General features: G+C 39.5%; 1 protein-coding gene across 16 annotated transcripts in view; it reads left to right on the plus strand.

Moving 5' to 3' along the window:
• The window catches only part of svila (supervillin a), an 88,523-nt gene extending 68,284 nt beyond the window's left edge, over window positions 1-20,239 (plus strand). For 10 of the 16 annotated variants that reach the window (XM_088918266.1, XM_088918269.1, XM_088918272.1 and 7 more), the window contains 20 exons: window positions 339-425; window positions 870-1,047; window positions 1,774-1,946; window positions 3,196-3,351; window positions 4,584-4,720; window positions 5,976-6,123; window positions 6,408-6,553; window positions 7,115-7,290; window positions 7,794-7,941; window positions 9,312-9,588; window positions 11,116-11,270; window positions 11,632-11,737; window positions 13,085-13,292; window positions 13,540-13,673; window positions 14,312-14,467; window positions 14,891-15,034; window positions 16,021-16,142; window positions 17,277-17,432; window positions 18,509-18,529; window positions 19,372-20,239. In XM_088918266.1, coding sequence (XP_088774392.1) covers window positions 339-425; window positions 870-1,047; window positions 1,774-1,946; window positions 3,196-3,351; window positions 4,584-4,720; window positions 5,976-6,123; window positions 6,408-6,553; window positions 7,115-7,290; window positions 7,794-7,941; window positions 9,312-9,588; window positions 11,116-11,270; window positions 11,632-11,737; window positions 13,085-13,292; window positions 13,540-13,673; window positions 14,312-14,467; window positions 14,891-15,034; window positions 16,021-16,142; window positions 17,277-17,432; window positions 18,509-18,529; window positions 19,372-19,458 — 2,915 coding nt within the window. In that variant the 3' untranslated portion in view covers window positions 19,459-20,239. Of the gene's footprint in view, window positions 1-338; window positions 426-869; window positions 1,048-1,773; window positions 1,947-3,195; window positions 3,352-4,583; window positions 4,721-5,975; window positions 6,124-6,407; window positions 6,554-7,114; window positions 7,291-7,793; window positions 7,942-9,311; window positions 9,589-11,115; window positions 11,271-11,631; window positions 11,738-13,084; window positions 13,293-13,539; window positions 13,674-14,311; window positions 14,468-14,890; window positions 15,035-16,020; window positions 16,143-17,276; window positions 17,433-18,508; window positions 18,530-19,371 lie in introns of those variants that run through there. The other 6 variants (XM_088918267.1, XM_088918275.1, XM_088918283.1 and 3 more) reach the window with 4 other exon arrangements.
• The last annotated feature ends 1,850 nt before the right edge of the window (window positions 20,240-22,089 follow it).

Here is a 22,089-nt window from a genome sequence, read left to right on the forward strand (position 1 = left end):
TAAGAGTCTTGGATTTAGTTTGATTCTTGGTTATTTCCTAGTTAATCTACTATAAAGTATGTAATACGTTGCTGGAAATAACTGCATTTCAATTTTGGTTTATTTTCTCACTGAATTAACTTTACTTTTTCCTTTTTTTCTATTTTATAAGAAATGGAGGAAACACCCGAAACAACAGCAAGTGTGTTTCTATCTTTCTCTTGATATTGTATGATTTGTTTTAGGTGTCTTTGGTGTGTTGTCTGTAACTTGGTATTGTACATTTAGTGCATATATAATTTGTATAGTTTTATGAACTAATGTAGAGGTATATAGATTTTTTTGCTCTTCTCTTAAAGATATTGAAGCCAGACCAGATATCCACTTGGAATCAGACAGAAAGCTTGATAAACTGGAGTCTTTCTTGGGGCGACTCAACAACAAAGGTAAGTGTTGTATTTAAAGTTAAGGAAAAAGAGTGTGTGTGTATACACATGTGTATATAGTACACTACATAGCTTGCTCATATCCAAAAAACAGCTTAAAACAAATAAGCATTTTAGATTTCATAAACTATTCTAAAGGCATTCATTTCTAGTCTTTGATAGTTTACTTTACTGGATTAGAGAAACCAACACAACTTTGAACCACAGTGGAAAAACAATTTAATTTTTCTGCCTAGTCTTAACTCTAAGGGATATTTTACTTCAGATTTAGCCTCTGGTAAACATATTTTATAAGATGGTATGAGAAACTCTATGCTTTGTTTTTCATAGCATTGAAAAGAACATTTTAAGACCACTTTAATTACTTTTTGCCTTTAGATTGTAGTTTTGGGATATTGATGGATTGCTTATCCTGGGTTTCCTTTTTTCCTTGGCTTGGATCAGTGGCTAGCTCACAGGAGGCAACACTCTCGGTGACTGAGAAGACAGTGAAGGAAGTGATGACATTAGACGACGAAATATTCTCCAAATTCTACCGTCATCTCTCTGATTTCCCCCATATGTCCAGCAGGATTGAGATCGATGATGATTTTGATGACATCTTTGGTACTCAAGCACCAAAGTAAGCAAAACCTTTCATATATTTTTTTCAACAATGTACAGTGTATGTGTAATGCTTAATTCTTGTAATAAAAGCTGTATAGCAAAAGTAATGCTGGGAGTTTGAGAACATATGCAAGCTTTGAATCATACTGTGTGCAACTTTGGGGGGGGGGGGGAGAAATGTTTATAAACTTTGCATATTTTAATTATCCTAAATTGATTTTTTTTTTTACTCCACTGTCATCCGAGAAGCAGAATTGATCCATTTTTTTCTTACTACATTTTCTTCATTTTGCACTCTCCAATGGATTGAGATCCAAATGAAAACTGTCAGCACGCTTGAGATTGATTATTCTGAGGGAACGGTTTTCAGCATCGCTGTTAAAAATGTGCATTGAGCTACAGTAATAGCTCAACCTCCAGAAACTAATCCAACAGAAAATTCAGTGGGAAAATAATCGTCAAATCCATTTGTAGCTGAATGAATGTGCTTCCAACCATAACAAACTTCAGGATTACATTTGACTAAGCTATGGGAACAATATTCTTACAGCGCTTAACCCTTTAGGGAGCTACCTAGTTTCATCTTTCACTTCTGCCTTTTCATTCAGTTTCATTCTTAGTTTTTACCTTTTCCCATCTTCCTCCCATGATGTACAAATTCTGTGCATTATGGTAGCTCCAGGAATTAGGTAGGAGATCCAGGTTTCTGCCTCCTGCTGTTAATGCCCTCTCTACCCCACAGGCTAACCTCCGCCATGGTAGAGCATAAGCGTGCAGTGAGGCCCATGCGCAACGTCCAGTCCTCCAAAAACCCGCTGAAGCTGCTGGCTGCCCGGGATGACATCCGCCATGAGTACACTGAGCAGCGGCTCAACGTTGCCTTCTTGGAATCCAAGAGGATGAAAGCGGAAAAAAGTAAGATTGGTGCTTTCGGCACTCTTGTGATAAACCAAGTGGTGGATTTGTTAGGACACCGAAAATTGGGGACGTGGCACTTGTTCGAATGTTTGGCGATATGTGGCTGCCTGATGTTAGAAATGAAGGCATTGTGCTCCAGGGAGTGGGGTGCCATGAGTGCTTGGTCATTTAAGGTCCCCTGGCAGTATTAGAAAGCTTAAGGATTATAAGTTTGCTGTTCTGGCTACGTTTGTCTTTGGCCTTACACTTCAGCCTCCATAAGGCTCTAAAGAGATCTTCCTAAAGCTTTTGGTGAAACAGTTTCTCATCTCTTCACCTGATATGGTGTGCAGTGGCTACCATGCATCTCCCAAGTGGGTTCTTTGAATGGGTTCCCTTCCCATGTAAAGTCTCCTGGCGGATTGCAAAGCAAAGAGCTACAGTTCATGAATGAATGGCTTGTGTGCCTTTGAGTGAGCCACTATATAGGCCTTTTTATGGGTTTTGTTTTTGTTTGCATTTTCCAACTCGCATTTTATGGCTATAAATAAACATTGTTGGATGGCACTGGTATACAGTATGTTTGCGAACTTGTTAGAGCGGTCCTTTAAGCAATTTAGAATAGAAATCTTTTGTGCAACATGGAATTTTTAACTTTCTTGCGAGGTTCTTACCTTTTGCAGCCAGAATAAAATGTACAGTACAGGTATGAGAGCCCACAAAGCGGAAATCTGTCACATCTTTCCTTATAGAATAAGTAAATTGATGAGACAATTTTAAGTATCTATAGATTATAGAGTAAGCAGACATTTTTAGAATATTAGAACCTGTTAGACTTTCTCCATGTACTCAAGGCTTATTTTTGTTGGAGGAAGCAGCCTGTAAGAGAGGTGAAGTGTTCATGACACTGTTATCTAATCCTTTTAGCTTAATACCTTTAACCAGGAAAATGTTCATTGCTAGAGGCCCTCATTATCAAGAATGGCTTGGCAAGTGAGGAGAAACTCAATGTGAAGTGAAATCTTCAAAGAAAAAAAGTCTGTGTGCTAAACTCCATGTTGAAACCTTCTACTCTGCAGTCCAGAAGAGGCTGAAATCAATGAGAATCATTTGATTAAAGAACCAGCTATTCAATTATTTGATTACATAGCTTCAATCTCTGTCCATTGCAAACACGTCCGTTTTACAGTCAGGTCAACATTAAGTGTTCTATAAAAATCTGAAACTTCCAGAAGTTTTTAAAAAGGTTTCTTACTGTATTTTTCAGTGAACAAGAATTCAGGATACTCTGAGGTGGCATTAGCTGGCCTGGCAAGTAAAGAGAATTTCAGCAGTGTCAGCCTTCGGAGTGTTAACATCACCGAGCAGATGTCCAACAACAGCGCTGTGCCATACAAGAAACTCATGCTGATGCAGGTCAAAGGTAATTGTTACACAATGTGATCTTGTGTTAAGTGTGTTTTAAGCCTGAATGTCCCAACACTCTGTTGCAAACTGCTTCAGATGTACATTGTGGAGAGGGACAGGTTTGCTGGTTTGTTCTCTAATGGTTTGGAGATGAATAACATTTTAAAGATCACCGTCCAAGCAGTGCAGAATACATCTCCATGTTATCTCCTTGTCATCTCCACCAACTTGAAGTCTGTCTGTCTGTCAACTTGAAGTGAAATGTAGTTTTAAAGCCCAGGCTTGTTCTGCCACAGGATAATATCTGCCCCCATATTGCACAAACTGTTGGACAGTATTTTCAGTAGCAACAGGTTCCATCCACTTCTTCCACAGCCAGCTGGTGGTGCAGATTTATCTCCGATTCGGTGCACTAGGTACAAAATGGAGCACCATTTTCACCGCCTAGTGAGCCTGCTGATGATTCCAGAGCTGCTTGTCAACATATGGAATAACAGTTCGCACTAAAAAGGGGCTCATGCTTCCCACTCATCAATGTTTTTGGTGGCTTAACTTTGATTAACTTTGTGCCTGGCATTTACACCCCCTGTGTAATGTTATGGGGACCAAGATGCAGAACCTACAGTAAACTCTTGAATGGTTGAGGCATGTACACCGTTTGAATAATTCTTCATCTTTTTGTCAATTTATTAAGTGGGATGTCCTATTTTTTTATGTCCTATTCCTAGTCCCATGTCTGATTATAATCCTTCTATGCAATGCCATGCGTTTTTGGAGGCAGTATATTAAGGAACTTATTGGCCCTGCCAATAGTTTAGTTTTGCAGGGGAATTTCTTAGGAAATCCTGCTCAGCAGGCTGCTACCACTGTGACTAAAGCAGACTTGTTTATATTGGTTTTCATCCATATGGAGTTATGGAATCTATTTTTATCCAACATCCACTTTTTTCCCCAACTTCTGTGTATTAAACTTTTTTTGCTATCCAGCTCTGTACAGGAACCACGCCTTTCAATTTGATTTTATTTTTGTCCAGATTGATTCATTCTGGCTTAATACTCAAAATCCAGTAAGGCATGGTGGCTTAGAAGCAACATGTCACTCATATCAATTTATTTACAATGTTTTAATGCAATTCATGTGAGAAGAATCCTAATTGCTTAGATTCCAAATTGCTTTAGGTATGGTGACTGAGCTCTGTGAAGAATAGTACCAGTGGAAGTGTATCATTCTTTTCTGTTTGGAAATAGGTAGGCGGCATGTGCAGACGAGACTGGTTGAGCCACGAGCATCATCGCTGAACAGTGGAGATTGTTTCCTGCTGGTGACACCTCATCACTGCTTCATTTGGATAGGAGAGTTTGCCAACGTCATTGAAAAAGCTAAAGTAAGTTATTTTCTGTACTCTTGTTCTTTGACAGTGTGGCTAGAATAACGACTTTTTAAAATAAAATGTGCTTACGCGTACATGGGAAATTCTCAATTTTAACTCAGTATGTACAGTACAGCAAGCTTCAGTCTGTAATCTGCTTTTGGTCCGAATTGAAAGTGGAGAAATGCAGGTTTCAGGGACTCACAGTTTGAGGAAAGATGGGACATTGGGCTGCTCTAGCTGCAGCTCATCCCCATGGCTTTGTCGGTTGTGCTCAATGGCAAAGCAGAAAATAGCTGTATCGTTCACCACAGTGCTGGTTAAAAAATGGAAAGTGTGCAAGTTCTCTTGGAGAGTGGGTGTTCAGAACTGAGATGCTCCTGTCGAACAATTGTGAGCAACGGCAGTTGTTGCATCCCTTTTTCAGTAGTTCTGTTCCGAATTCCTCTGTGAAACATTCTTCAAGAATAGTATGGCTTACGTTTACATGAGATTTGAGTTATACCACATAAAGGGTTTCAGACCCCATGATATACAGTATAAGGGTTTTTGCAATTTGTAGGGGATTTTCTTAGGAAATCCTGATCAGCAGGATACTACTATGACTAAAGCAGACTTGTTTATATTGGAGCGATTCATAAGCTGTTCACTTTATTCAGTTGAGGTTTGCAAACATGTGAAATTGCAACATGTTTGCAAGGCACAATATGCTATTTTTATGTGGAAAGGCACATTGGATATTTAAAATTGGGGAAATTATTTGCATATATGCAAATCGTTTATTTGCTGAATGTTCAGTGCTAGACTATTTTACAATGTTTCAGTTGTGAGTAGTGAGTGCTGAACATTTGTTCAAGAAGGAAGTGTTAAGTTTTCTATTTGAAGTGCAGGAGTTAATTCTGAGGCAGGAATAATGTTATTACAATGAAGGAAATGGCCTGCTTGGACACAGCGGCAGGAAGCTACTACTGATCCACATGATATCCTTTTGTTCAAAACAGGCTCTGGCTTGGCGCACTTGGTATTTGTGAGGACCGGGAATATCATTAGTATCGGGCCTGTTGTCAGTATTTTTTTTAATTCTGTTTAAGTGGTTGGTGGCGATGTTCGTGGTAGAACGTATGCAAATGTGAATAATTTAGTAACAAAAGGGGCAGGAAGCAATTAATGAACATGTTGAAAGTTTCTCCAGTTTGTCTGCTCAAGTTAATGAGGATCTAGGGTGATAAAATGGTTGAATCACTTTTCCCCGTCTCCATTTCCGCCTTAGGCTTCAGAGCTTGCTACATTCATCCAGACTAAACGGGACCTGGGTTGTAGAGCAAACTATGTCCAAATCATCGAGGAGGGAATTAATACTCACAGTCATGCAGCAAGGGAGTTTTGGAATCTTTTAGGAGGGCAGACCAATTACCAGTGTAAGTGGTGTTTTGATTTGTTTATTGGATGTCATTTATATATATACACAGACACAAAGCCTTCTAAACAAAATGTTATTGCAGTTCAGCAATGACCTAAAATATTGCTGTTGCTTTCGAGTTCCAGATCTATGCCACCTTCTCCCACAACAAAGTCCTGAATAATTAAGTCTGTGAAATCACTTTTTGTTCTACTATGGTCCAAGAATGTGTGAAATGCATTAACTTTTCGCTCTCGTAAGAGTTCCAAAAGCCTTCATCCTTTCTTCGCTTGTGTCCTGTAGCGGCTGGAAGTCCAGAGGAGGATGAGCTGTACGAAAGTGCCATAGTTGAGACCAACTGTATTTATCGCCTTGTGGATGATAAGCTGGTCCCCGACGATGACTACTGGGGGAAGGTGCCCCGTTGCACTCTGCTGGACTCCAAAGAGGTCTGTAGTTGACTTTCACGCGTCTACCCAGAGCTGACCACCCTTAAAAAAAAAAAAAAGAAAGGTTTGCAAAATAAAGCCTAGTCACATTTTTAACAAAAAAAATGAAGTGAGCATCTGTTTAATAGACTTGAAGAAGAGGAAAAAATTACAACCACTTTTTATGAAAGCAGGCATTGATAGCCCTGGTATGATTAAGTCTGATTGTGAATTTTTATACAGGACTTGGTCAGTTTTGTTTCCCCCCCCCCCCCCCCCCCCCTGCTCAGCTTAAGTGCTGATTTAATAGCCTTAAAGAACTGAGTGTTGGATTGTGCTCCTGATATTCTTTTTGGAAATACTGTATGTGCCTTATGCCACCTCAGTGGCCCTTTGTTTTGTGAAGACAATAGCAGATGGCAGGATTAGCACCCCTTCATTACTGTAGGATATGGTAGGAGCTTGTGCTTATGTGCGTTTGAAATACTGCAATATGTAAACAAGAAAAGTTTCTCCGCGTTTTGAACCTCCAAGTACAAAAAACACAAGCCTTCAAGTAGGCACATTGATTTGTTTCCAAAGGTGCTGGTTTTCGACTTTGGCAGTGAGGTGTACGTGTGGCATGGGAAGGAGGTCACACTGGCTCAGAGGAAGGTGGCGTTCCAGCTGGCAAAGTACCTCTGGAACGGCACCTTTGACTACACCAACTGCGACATCAATCCCCTGGACCCTGGAGAATGCAACTCTCTCATACCAAGGTTGGGGAATATCCTTTCTTCTTTTCTGGACAGTGTACGTCAGGAAGACTGTTGGGCCCTTTCACTCACACACTGTATACAGTGGAGAGGGCCTCTTGCCCTGTCCTTCAATAGAATGTTTTTATGGAAATCTGTAGGTTTGATAACAATGGACTCCCCACCACATTAGATGGCTCATATCCCCATCGTGTTCTCCTCATGGATGAGTAACCTCAATAAAACAGTTCCGATTTACTAGGTACAGTAGCTGATTGAACTTGTGAAGTGTTATGTTTAAGAGGTGGTGTCGTCTGATAATTAAGATTACAATAACATGGCTCGTAATTTGTTTTGTTTGCTGAAATGTATTTTTAAGGGTTAAATGTCTGTATGTATTAACAATATAAATAATTACAAACTACCCTTTTATCATACTTATTGATAATTTAAAAGGGTATTAAAAAGCATACTTTAAATGTTGAGTCTATTATTTTCCAAATATTGTAACTGATGCTTTTTTTCAGGAAAGGGCAGGGGCGTCCTGACTGGGCCATCTTTGGCAGACTTACAGAGCACAATGAAACCACTTTATTTAAGGAAAAGTTTTTGGACTGGACCGATTCAAAAAAAGCACCACCAAAGAATGGAAGTGAGCAAGTCGGTGAACAGAAGGTAATTCTGAAAAACGATCTCTTAATACTGCAAAGCACTAGAATACATTTTCGAGTGTTAGATTTTATTAAATTTAGGGTTTGTAAGAAATATGAAAATTTAACATGGTTTATGGTCCATTTTAGTGTCCATCCATCAAAAGGGCAACAGAAATGTATCATGTAATTAGAGACCAATAAGTCTCTTGATAATTGTCTGTCAGAGAACATTTAGTATGGATTAGAAATATATGCCTTTCTTAACATGTTAGAGTTCTTTGAACAAACTTCTGCAGTAATGTGATCAAACAGAGCATACGACATGGTATATTAAGATTTTTAGGAAGCTGTTGATAAGGTTAATCGTTATTCATCTTCTATCAAATTTCTTGGAAATATATTTGCATTAAGAACTGGTTAATGTGTAGAAAAGGGGGGAATGTGTAATTTTTTAAGTACTGCATGAATATATATTTGGAACAGTGCCTTTCATGCTTTACCATGTAGAAACTAGGTCATTAATATAAATTAGTCAAGTATTTAGATGATGCCCAAATAAGAGGATTAGCAAACATGTTGAAGCTGCAAAGTAGACAACCGGTAGATTACATTTAATTATAGACAAGTACAAAGCGTCGTATGCAGGTATTAAAAACATAGAAAATGTAAATAGTCTATATAGTCAAAATCCTAGAATTTAAATAAGGGGAAATGATTGAAAAACAAACTGATGTTCTGGAGTCAGTCAAAATATTTTCTCAGGCTCCAAGGAATGTCATGCAGTATATTGACAAGATAAAATTACATCTTTTTAGTCATGAAATAAATTCCCTTGTCATCCATTATTATCTGCGCCTTTTAAATCTTTATAATTAAGTGAAGCACAAATAGAGAACACATGGAAACTACATGGAAGTAGTTTTTCCTGGGATTCAAGAAACGATGGGACTAAGATCCAATTCTCAGCAATTATATAGGCTATGTGGGCCACATGTCAGCCTCACAAAAGAAAGATTGCTATCTTTATTGGATTCTTATGTTTTAACAGGCATTATGTAGATGGTCATGACTTTAGTTTGGCCATACTGTACACCTCCGTATTATAAGGCATGGAATCTTGATCAGTCCACAACGACCCTTGAAGCAAGGTGTCAGCTTTTGGCACCTGACATTCCTTACATTGTCACTGGAGCACTTTGTTTGTATGTACAATCTATGTTACAGTGCAGTGTATGGGTAAGGTCCCTATGCATGATCAAATTAAGTTCTTAATTTCCAAATTGCAATGGCCACCCTTGCAAGAGGCAGACGTCTAGTGACTTCTTTGTTTTTCAGAAAATCTCCAGGCCAAAAATTAAATCTGTTCTCTGTGTTGTTTTTTCATCATGACAGGAGCAACAAGGGCATGAGTGCAAACCCTATGATGCACTGCTCATGCTACCGGTGCTGCAAACCCCAGTCAGCACGGTGCTGGATGGCTTGAACTTAGGACGTGGGTACGGGCTTGTGGAAGGTGAGGACAGGAGGCACTTTGAGATCAGCACGCAGTCGGTGGACGTGTGGCATATCCTGGAGTTTGATTACAGCCGACTGCCAAAGCAGAGCATCGGACAGTTCCATGAAGGAGACACGTATGTGGTGAAGTGGAAGTACATGGTGAGCACAGCAGGTTAGTCCAAACTCTCCTCTTTCCAGCTCCACAGGGTTCTGATCATGGCAGGGGGATTGATTGCATGTGAAGTACCTAAATCTGGTGAATCTGTATTGCAGCTTTTCTTCAGTTTCAAGAGCTTTATTTTTTTTTGGTTTCACTTTCTGTGCAATTACTTAACTAGAACCTCTGTGAATATAATATCGACAAATAGCATGAATGAAGTCATAGCTGTTTTCTTGTTGATCCGTGAATAGTTTAGTGAATTCAAGGATCATAATTGGAGTTATCCAGTAATGGAACAAATCTGTGTTTGAATCTTCTGGTAGTGCTTTCCTTGTTTAATAATTCAGAATGTATTACTAACACTGTTATATTTTATAGCAAATGTATTTGTTTAAGCACATTTAGTTTGGTGCTTCACAGATGCCTAACATTGTCTCCTGGCTAAATTATGTTCATTGTTTGTGAACTGTTCTGGCCTAACAGATTTATAAAGTAATGCTAAGGGAATGATTACTGTTTGAGTTCAGACTCACTAACTCCTTTTTTTGTTTGGGAATGCAAGGAGAAGATCAACAGAGTTGTTCATGTGAAGTAGGGAGGAAATCGGAGTGTTATTGACCATGTTCTTGCTTTCCAGAATGTGCCATGACCAAATTTTTAGAGTGTTTTTTTACAAATACTACATCCAGATTTGACATGAAGCAGGGGAAGTGCTTTCTTTACTTTTTGTTCAACTAATATTTATCCAAAAAGTAAACTTGGCTGGGTAATACATTTTCTTAACTTTGTTGTGAGAAGGTTGGTTTATAGTTCGTTTCGCTGCAAAAGGCACTAGTGGTGAAGAGTAACACTACAAATTGCAGTAAACACTACAAGTATGTTATAAAACACTAACTTTGATAGATGGAGGCAGAAAGGGTTTGGTATAACAGCCGTGATCAGCCTGATTTCTCTCTATTTATGGCATTTAAATGTGTGCAGTGCTGATTTCTGTGCGGTTGCCATGGGATGTTGAACCAACGCAGATACAGTACAGACTGAGGGAGGCTGTCGTTTTCTTTTTCTGCCAGTAACTGAAGTAAAATTCAGTGCTGCTCAGTGAATGCTAGTAGAGTCAGGCAAAGAAAGTTCTACAAACAAAAACAGGTCAAGAACAGCCCCATCCCAGTATGTTACTCATGTTCTAGGTACACACTGTTTGGTGTTCTGTCACATCCAGACCACTTTAAGATCTAGCTATGGGCAAATGTCTACCTGCAATTGTATTTCAGTCAGCAAATTCATTATCTTCTTTCTTATGGCTCAGATGCAGAGCAGCAAAGGAGTTAAAGAGCTGAATTAAATGCATTATACCTTAATTTTCACCTTGGTATGGTATCTAATACAAGACATTTTAAGCTAATGAGGATCGTTTGTAACTGTGCGTCTGGACAGTAGTCTTGCATCAGTAGTGAGACGATACTACTAATTGTGGATCGTCCAGTATCTGATGCTCCGTAAATACCTGTGTAAAACTGCAAGGCGGGGCTGTTGTTGCAGTGGGGAAGAGGCAGAACCCAGAGCAGGTGCGAAGCGCCGCAGCAGGAAAAGAGAAGTGTGCCTACTTCTTCTGGCAGGGCCGCAACTCCACCGTGAGCGAGAAGGGCACGTCCGCGCTGATGACCGTGGAGCTGGATGAGGAGAGGGGGGCTCAGGTAACGTCTCCTCTTAGCCTTCTGATAATGGTGTCAAGGCCCCCCGTGCCTTTCGGTAAATGCCTAGGATAACTCTCTTGGTTTGTGCTTTTCTGGTATGAAATCCTTGTGTTCCTGAAGCGTTTCTGCGATTTATACAGTGTTGAAATATATTTTGTCATGCATAATAACTGGTGCTAAAATATAGTGGTCATATCACAATTTACCAATGGACAGGACTAGAGTAAATGGGAATCGGCCCATTCCACTTTTTGTTTTCTTTTTCTGTCCAGTCTGTGCTGCTTCAAGTGTGTGTCATGTACTGAATGTCTTCCCTTCACTGAGTTTCCTCCTGTGTATCTGCCTCCTCCTCAACCCTCAGGTCCAGGTGCAGCAGGGCAAAGAGCCCCCTTGTTTCCTGCAGTGCTTCAGCGGTGGGATGATTGTGCATTCTGGGAAGAGGGAAGAGGAAGAAGAAAATACGCAAAGTAAGCATTGTTCGTGTTGAACTGACTTGTTTTTTTTTACTTGGGGGTATTGTTTCACATCGGTGAATTTCTGGAAATTCTCCGAACAGCGGGAAATGGGTGTGGAATACAAACAAAAACATTGTCAATAAAGTTATGTTTTCTGGCTTGACATTTCCTATCAGTGTCGTGATGGTTGTAATCTAATTATGGCTTTACTGCTGAATCTTGGTTTACTTAAAGAGTCTAAAATTGTCAGGTATGATTCCTAATGTGCTTTTGATCTCTTACTTAATTTTTACTTTCACATTACATGGTTTATCTTGGTTGAAAGAATTGAAATGCTTGCAAAACTGTATTCCTTATTTTTCTATTTTGGGCTCACTTTACTATATTGGGATATCCATTACCTCCAAGTCATAATCTATAGATCTGCGAATTTGTGGCTTTGTATAGCTTCTAGTGTGGTTTGCCTTCACTAAACCTGCCCCGAGTGACACAGTAGGCTTAAAAGCAATGTTAATGTGAACATAATGTTTGAAGTTATAGTATAGTAATATAGCTCTATACTGGCCATAGTAACAGTCTTGCAAGTCTCACAGGTCACCCATAAATCTTCAGTTTTAAACACTTATGAGTTTGGAGCAATTTAGTCTGCTAATGTTTGGTGAGGAATGGCCATCAAGTGTCCATAAGAGCTGCATGGCATTGGTATTTTCATAACCTGCTTAGATGGTTAAAATGAAATTGCACTGTATTTGGATGCTCACGAGTTAAGTGAACTACTGTATAAACCATACTTCTGGCTCTCTATGGCCAGGGTAGGCCTGCTGGTCTGTACGGTACATGCTTATCTACTGTATGTGCATTTAAAAACAATGTTTAGCCTTGTAAATGTTTTAATCACACGATGAACTTCAAAGGATGCAGAAGCTTCACATTTGTTTAATTTTGCTCCCCTGCTGTGCATGAATTCTCCACACAATAGCTTCATGACTATAATTTTCCACAAGTTCCTCTCAGGAAATTAAAGGCTTCAGGATGCACAATAAGATTTCTGTTGGTCGGTTCAGTTTTGTTTAGATTATCTGCTGATTTTTGTTTTAATGCCTCCCCGTACATTTTCCTAATACAGCCGAGTGATCCGTTTCAACCCGTCTAGTTATGGAATACCTTAAACGGCATTCTTTGCTTTTGTAGTATTGCATGTCCTTCTTTGTACTTTAGAAGGAAAATGCTAAATGTGTAGCTCCAGAAACTTCTGAGTAAAGCACAATGAAAGACTTTGTGGCAGCCTGCAGTGTATATTACTGGTTGTGCTGGTGTGCAAGAAAGCACAGTTTTGACGGTGCTGTTGTATTCCGGCAGATGACTGGCGGTTGTACTGTGTACGAGGAGAGATCCCGGTGGAGGGTAACTTGCTGGAGGTGGCGTGTCACTGTAGCAGCCTGCGTTCCCGGACATCCATGATCCTCCTCAACATAAACAGAGCCGTTATCTATCTTTGGCACGGATGCAAGGCTCAGCCCCACACCAAGGAAGTGGGGAGGACTGCAGCCAACAAGATAAAAGAACAGTGAGTTCTGCTGTTTGAGCAGAAGGAAATGTTTGAAAAATTGTTGTAGAGCTGCCCTTTGTTTTGTCTTCTAACTTGCTGCTGTCCTCATCTTCATTGCTGTTCTCATTGCGATCGAACCCACAGAAATGCAACACTTGGCAGATGCAGAACAATGCAACAAGATATTTAGTATTCGTTTTATGTACAAACATTTTAATAGCTAATATAAAACAATATAGGCTCATCCTGTGACCTGTGTTTGCAGATGTCCGTTAGAAGCTGGGTTGCACAGTAGCAGTAAAGTGACCATACACGAGTGTGACGAGGGGTCAGAGCCTGTTGGTTTCTGGGAAGCACTTGGAAGACGAGATCGCAAAGCATACGACTGCATGTTGCAAGGTATCACTGATCTTAAAAGCTGAACTGAAGTGGTGATTTTAGCTCATTAGCCTGTCTGCCTCCTATCAGCAGTAGCTCAAACAGGCCTCTGCTCAGTAGTTTGGGCCAGATGATGCTTGATGTGGTTTCTCTTGTGTGAATAAGTTGATGGCACACTGGAATTTCCCAAACGACACCTCCGTTTCTCTCTGGTTTTGGACGGTTTTATTCTTCAGGTGTCACGTGCATTCTCCCTCCATTTGATCTCTTAGCTCTGCAGTAAGCAGTCTGCCTGAAGTATGAAAAGAAACAAACATGGCTTAAATGTGCCCCTGTAAGGCCATCTTGGCCTCGCTCATTCTGATACAAAGATTGGGGATGGCAGGGATTTCACATTTCTAAAGCTGCAGAGCATTGAATTAAAAACTGGTGGTTACAATTTGCTTTCAAAAAAGGTGGCTGATTGAACTGGTGAATGCAAACTTCGGCAGCATAGCTGAATGCTCATTAATACTTTTATGATTAATACCCCAGGCAAACTTCTTAGTGTTTTGATCAATCATTAATGTACAGTATATAGTCTTTGGTTGTTTTGGTTTTTGTTTACTGGTGCATGGTGCAATACAATTAAAATGGTTTGTGATGTGACTTTTTTTCAGATCCGGGTAAATTCAACTTTACACCACGACTGTTCCAGTTGAGCAGCTCCTCGGGGGAGTTTGTTGCTACTGAGTTTTTTTACCCTGCCAGAGAGCCAGAGCTGGTGAACTCTCTGCCCTTCCTGCAGGAGGACCTCTACACTGCCCCACAACCAGGTACTGCGCCTCTCTAGCTCCTCACGGGGTCAAGCGGGATCTGGAAAGCCTGTCACAACAGAGGTATATAGAAATTCTCTTCAGAGGCTGTTGAATTTGTTTTGTTGTAGTGGTACAGAGCTACTGTACTGCTCATCAGGCGCACTGTGGTGAGACTTGTTCCTGCAGACTCTTTTTCTTGCTGTATTTGGACTTAAACCAACCCTGAAGACCAATGTTGTCTTTATTCAAAAAACTGGCAGGATGAGATTCTTGACTAATGAAAACCAAATGAGCTAGATGACCTGAGAGACTCTCTCTCTTGTTTGTAGGATCAGATTTTATTTTGACTTACTCTTCTTAGTGGAGGCTGTACTGAGTGGAGAGTAACTTTGCTAGAGCTTGCTCATTCTGCTCATGCCCTTTGTTCCATTTGTGCTCCAGCCCTGTTCCTGGTCGACAATCATCACGAAGTGTACCTGTGGCAGGGCTGGTGGCCCCAGGACAGTGAGAACACCGGCTCGGCCCGGATCCGCTGGGATGCCGACAGGAAGTGTGCTATGGAGACAGTGCTGCAGTACTGCAGAGGTACTGTGCAGGAGGGGCAAAGTAAGAGATGTCTTACTTCAGGCACAGCCGGACATCACATATCTGTGCTTCTCCAAGAGAAATGAATTACAATAAAATGTATATGTTCTAGGTAGAAGAAATTAAATTGGAATTGCTGGTAATGAGATGAATGCATTGAGTTACTGTATATTCATTTTTATCATAGTTGTTAAATAAGTTTAAAATGTGAAGTGCTAAACTAGAAACACCAGAAAGAATCATCATATGCTGATGGAATTTTCTTGTGAAATGTGGCGTTTGGACCCTGTTTTTTCCGTGGGGGTAATGCTGGGATGTCGTCTCGCGGCACATATTAGTCAGGGATTCAAATGAAAGGACAAACTACGATAACGGATGGCCCTGTTGAGTGCCTCTGTGGGGCTGTTGTGCAGGAATCGTATTGATTAATAATGAAGCCAAAACCAAAGCATTCTGAAACACTCCATATGGAGGGTATGGGGCATTGAGTTTGTAGGCTCTTAAACTATGCCACCAGCTTAATCAAGAGCCATCAGAAATATGTGGACTTTAATCTTCACCGGTGTTGCCACATTTTTCCTCAGTATAGTTAATTTCTTCCAGTGAATAATTTTTTTAGAAGCATTGCATTTTTTCCTTTTAAAACAAAGTCTTTAGTATTCTTTTTAACAAAGCTATAGGAGTGGGGAGGTTAGGTACTTAAGGGAATCTACTGTAGGTCTTACCATTATTATTTCAGCTTAAGCCCTGTCTGTGACTGCTCCTGACTTTATTCTATCCCTTTGATGGAATTTGTGACATTGATATTCATGCCATCCTGAGCAAAATGGTAAAACCTTTTTGTGCTCGGTCCTTTGTGTAAGATGAAATCCAGTAGGTTAGTTCGCCCCATCATCTCTCAGAAATTGTTTAGGCTGACATAAATTATTAATATAAGGTGTTTAGGAAGTGATGTGGAAACTTTTTTTGGTTTTTACCTCTTTTAGAAAAGAAAGAGAAGAAGCCCCCAAAATCGTACCTGATCCACGCAGGGCTGGAGCCCCTCACCTTCACGAACATGTTCCCCAGCTGGGAGCACCGGGAGGACATTGCTGAGATCACCGAGAGGGTAAGCACAGCTCCCACTTCCCTGGCCCAGAACACGGGCAGATATAAGCCACGTTCATGGTATTAGCATTACTATCGTGCCCCTGTACACACCATGTACAGTATTTATTATTGCCCATGCTACCTTTAGTGAATTTGAGAAATTTTAGAATAGAAAAATTTAGAGAACAGATACAGTAGGGTCTCAATATCTACGGATTTATTAAAAAATGTACCCATTTGAGATTCGGTCTAGCTGAAGGTGTCTTGTATGGAAGAAAAGAAGAGTGGGATAAAACAGGTGAAGTTTAGGATCTAGAAGACTAAGATTGTGAGAGGGCTCTAGCCAGTGAGCGAGCCTCTGCCTGTCCCCTGCCCAATTACCCACTACCCTGCATCTGCATCTCAACGTGGTCTCGTTTTTGTGTTGTGAGGAACTCTCTCGGTTCCGTGTCTGGAGCAGGGGGAAAGACCGTTTCACTGCTCCTATCATTACAATGGGATATCTTAACCATCGAGGCAGAGAGTACATGCTGGACACAGAGGGGGGGGTTTGTGTTTTTCAGCTGAATACTATAAGTTTGTGATTACTATTCTTTTAGTTGGTTAGTGTTATAAAGTATATGTAAAAGTAAGGCCACTTCAGTACTTCCTTTATCATATAAGGGAGGGTTGCTTATGTCGTTTAACCATACATACTATAAAGTGTAGAAATTGAGATACCCTGTAGTATAGGGTGAACTTGGTTGGCTATTCGCGATGGTTCTCTTCACTGGACCCTTGCAGATGTCGAGATCCCGCTGTGATTATCTAAGTATGATCAAAGGAGATGAATAAATAAGTAAAATTTTCCTTTAACATTTAAACAAAGGCTATTAGCAATCTTTATTCAAGATTGTATTCGGTAAGAAGCATAAGTGAGAATAGGAATAAGTAATAGGTTTATTCCATGTTGAAAAGAGAAGAAAGAAAACACAACGTTTTGGCTGTGGAGCCTTCTTCGGGTGTAAGCTGAGGGAAATAGAAGTGATAATATATGTACATAATTACCATGTGACTTTGTGTGGTATGTTGTAATTCATTTAGGCATTTTGATTGGTTCTGCACAATGTTATGAGCCCATGAATCGCGTGATGAGCCCTTTCCGACTTCACAGGAGGCAGAGGTGTCCAATCAGATCATCCTGGTGGAGGATGTGCTGGCGCGCCTCTGTCAGACCACGTACCCCCTGGCTGAGCTGCAGGCCAGGCCCCTGCCTGAGGGAGTGGACCCCCTCAAGCTGGAGATCTACCTGTCCGACGAAGACTTTGAGGTGAGAGGCCGCCCTCTCCTCCTGCTCTGCCACGCAGCTGGCCGATGGCAAGGGACTTGCCTGCCCGGTTTCAGGAGGAGTTTATTTTTCTTGTCCTGCTTCCGTTTTGTCCAAATGTTTTCGTCTGCCGATTAATTCATGTCAATAATGATTTAAAGTCAAGGAAACAAATGGGGCAATTTATTGTTCATTTTTTCCCCCTGTTTAAATTAACAAGATATATTTTAAAAATCAAAATCTTTGTTTTCTACCCATTTAAAAGAAGTAAAAAAACATGTTAACGAATAGAAGGGTGCTCAGGACTGACGCCAGAAAGTCAGTTTGCTGGATTTGATGACTCCAAAGTTTGCTTAAATCTTTGAGATATTGCAGCGAGATGGGATTTGTAAGAATTTATTTTTAAATCTTGAGCGCATCAAAGTATATAATATGTAAAGAAATCTGTAGTTGTTCCACCATAATCAACACTTCCTTTATATGTGCCTCTTCGTCTTAATAAGTACAGTATACAGTACCATACTGATAAGCTGCAACAATGTTTTGTGAAACGGTATCAATCATTTCAGTTTAATGGGGAATTTGAGACTTCGGTCTATATTGTATGCCAAAATAAATAAAAACTAGCAAAGGAAGATTGATCCCATATCCAGTACGAATTAATGGGCTGGTGGACGAAGTGTACTTTTGCTTGCTGACAACTTCTGCAGAAGCACGTTTAAGCATTTAAGCTTTGATGCGCTGATGTAGCACAGATTTGTAGTAAAACGAGTATTCAGTTCTTCCTGATCTGGAGGGAATTCTTGCTGTTCATAACGTGACCATCAGAAAAGGTATATTGTGTGGTGGAAATGTCCTGAATTTAGCACAATTTGGAGATGTGGTGGTTTGGAATGCACAGTAATCTGTTCTGGAATTACTCTTGAGCTTTTCTTTATTCCTGGGTAGTCTTGATACAATAGAGGTTACATAAGGGTAAGAATTACTGAAGCTGTCAGGCTAGGCAGGGAAGACCTAACCTGTCAGAATGTTGTTTTAAAAAAAATGAAACCAAGGTTAACTGTTCACTTCACTTCTAGGGTGTAGGGGCTTCTGGGAAGGTGAGTGCCATGCACGTGCACACTGGTGGCTCACAGCGTCTTCACTTTTTCAGAAATGACAGGACTCCTCAGCTTTCTCTCACACTGGCCAGAACAATGTCCTGTGCTTGTGTGTCTTAGCCACTTTGCCACTTTTCTCAAGCAAAGAAATCAAGTGTCTAAATGTGCACGGGTCTATGACTCACTACTTTTACACAAAACTTTGAATTTTGAACTTTTTCGACTGTATATTGCTTTTTGAAAATAGTGTATTATGTTCACACACCTTTTTACAATTTGAAAGGTTCTTTCATAAACTCAGCTGATGCTCTGTTTGATATTTCCAGCACAAGCATGGTACCCTTTGTCTTCTCACTTGTAATGTCTCCCAACAAATACTGTAGGTCTTGAATCAGTTTATTAACCAGGAAGTTCAAGGGCTTAAGCCTTCCTCACGTGGCAGCTACTGTAAATATTGAGCCATCTCGCTATATAGCAAATTTCCTTACATATTGGGCTCTACATTTGACTACAATATGCAAGTCTTCTGTATTTTTAGCAGGATTTGGAATGTTAGAAAGTTGGATGGAAATTTGTCGTTTTGAGCTGATACTTTCTAAGCACTTTACAGTCTGATTCACCTTTTAAATCAAAAGTATTCTACCACTTGCTATATCAAAGGAACTCTGTAGAAATAACACCAGTACATAGTGCACATGTGAGGAATGTTTAATAGAATTGATTTCTAAACCTGTGGAGGCTAGGGGTTGCAAGGTTGGGGAAAAATGTTATCATGCACAAATAAGCTGTTCTTCACCATGTGCTGGCTTCATCTTAATACATGTAATAAAATGTATTTTCAGACTGCGTTAGAATTGACGAGAGAGGAGTTTGATGCACTGCCAGGCTGGAAGCAGGTGAACTTGAAGAAAGCCAAAGGCCTGTTTTAGGCAGAATGCGGATCTGATGAGCGATTGTACTGGACCTGCCACTGAGATCACTTTATTCACCCTTCGGACCAGCGGGCGCGAGGAGTCTCTCCCCACGTCCCTTGGAGATCTAGGAAGAAATGAAATGATCAAGGATTCTGGTGTACTTGCCTGTTGTAGAGTTTTTGTTTTCCCAATATTATGTTTAGGAGAACCCTCAATATTATTTCTTGAGTGGATTTGTCAGGTTCAGATCAGGCAATGCTTTTGTATGCATAGTCCTTACATGCACTTAAAATAAGCAGCTGTCCCTATGACGGTTGCAAGATATCACTTGGACACATACTGCCTATGAATTTTGATATGGTTCTCTTCATAAGGTGTTACTTTGTGTGTGTTTGTGCATTATACAGAATCTATATTTATATAAACACCTTATAGAAAAAAATACAATGTATTCACTTTGAAGGGTTTGTGTCATATGTTGATTAGGAAAAAATGCTTGTATTAAAATGGAAATACATGCCACATTCTTTTTTTTATGCATTCTGAAATATTTGGTGTTATCAACAGGTAACACATTGTGTCCTCTGTAATCTTTCAGGTGCTAAGCTCAAAGAAAATTTTTAAAGGCATGGAATTCAGAGGAAAGAAATACATTCTTTCTATATAAATTCAAACAATGTATAGTGCCTTGCTTTTGTGTACAGTTTATATACAGAAAGATACTAGTCTGCATTTTGAAGACTTTTTCTTTTGTGATAAAATTAGAAAAATAAACACTGAGAAATGAAAATAAAAAGCTTCTTTTTGGTTATTGAAATGCTAGAATGTATTGACTTGTGCAAAATATATCATTTATTAAAATATTAGTCTCTATGTTCAAATAAAGGGAAAGATAATGGCAGAAAGATTACAGTGATCGCTGGTATCTTTCCTGTATGTGCAAGTATTTTTGTCAACCTGCCTTCTTCGAAAGGCAAGAGCATTACTGTCTTATTTATTATTGCTTTTTTTTTACTCTTAATCACCAGGTTAAGGGGAGTCCTTACCATGACCCCAATGTCTATAGCACCATTAGGAAAAATCTTTGTGTTGAAGTGAATACCCAGCTAGAGCCAGTATTACAGCAAGTAATCATTCTGAACACTTTTAGAGGGTAAAAATACTAAAGACCATTCTTTACATTTACATTATGCTGTATCTGAAGGTATCTTAAGGTCATTATTAAAGGATACAATTACCTACCTTTATAGCATAACCAGAGGGGGAAGCTGTTTAATGGAGTGTTTATAATAGTTGGGCGCCTTTATGTGGGGAAATTACTTTAACAGCAGGGTTATGTTATCTGAGCTACAATGACCAGTAATTTAAATGATGAGCCATTGAGAAGAATTGTGGAAAATGTCATTCAAATTAAATTTGTTGATAGGGTAGTTTTAAAATGATCACAACCTTGTGCAGTCAAATCAATATTATTATTAACCAATGCACTTTATTGAGTTTGTTTTTTCTGAATAAAAATAGACTCCTAAAGATGGTGATATTGCCAATACTATGTCTGGTATTATAAATTATTTATTTCTCAAGTGGTTGCAGATAGCAATCTTGAGACAAATCTGGGATATTACATTGGAGTCTGAGTCTGCACAGGCAGACTTGATGTAATATACAGTACTTTGTTTCACCAGTATAAAACCTATGTTTTGTAACAGCTGGATCATGGGAGCCTTATTGGTTCACATACTTTTAAAGGTTCACATTGTAAACATAAACCTAAAGCTTTCACTTTCACATTTTTCTATTAGATTGTCATTTGAAAATAATCCAACCTTTGATTTACCCAGAATTCATCTACTTTTTTTAAGATGGTTTCTTATTGAAATCATTTTAAAATTCTGATCGTCTTAATTTTGTTCTGCTGTTCTAACGTCCTGGTGCGTGTCATGTATGCTTTTCTCCAGCAGGGGACGCTGCAAGCCCTGTTATCACTGTGCTGTTTTCTGCAAGTGTGAGCATTTCACTTTTGTTTTTGCCCAGTGCATTGGCAGCAGCTGCATCATTCCTTTATCTTGCTGTTTGTGTAAGACTTGGTTTGAAAGAAAACTAGTTGTGCATCTGCTGTAAATTTTCTTAAGGAAATGACCCTTCAAAATGTATCAACATTGTTGCATATGTGTATGTTCTTCTCTGTTTACACTCTGGTTACACTCTTTTCCAAAGAGTATCAATGTGTGTAATTGTAGGTTTCTTTTTCCATTAAATAACATTAATTTCAATCAAATGCAACTTGGTTTCTGACCTGCCATGAACTGTAATTGAGGCACATTCACCTACATTTCCTACTGCCTTTCTGCATTTTGAATACCTGAATTACATCCCTTTGTTTCAATCGGTTTTTAAGCTTAATATTTTTTGTATGACCTACTTTTCTGTCCAGAATTTTTTTCCTCACTCTTTTGAACTTTCCATCATTGTCTGAAACTTTGTAGCTCACACAGCACTGAAATGTTGGTACTGTAGGTACTGTACCTGTGACATAATTGACTTGTATGGACATGGTACGGAAGACAAGGGACTGGCCTGAGAGACCTTATAATCAAAATTTTATGCAAATAAACCTTACACAATTTCTTCATCCGTCACTTATAG

The sequence above is a fragment of the Atractosteus spatula genome, chromosome 6 (assembly GCF_055471065.1).
Source record: "Atractosteus spatula isolate fAtrSpa1 chromosome 6, fAtrSpa1.hap1, whole genome shotgun sequence".
NCBI lineage: Eukaryota > Metazoa > Chordata > Actinopteri > Semionotiformes > Lepisosteidae > Atractosteus > Atractosteus spatula.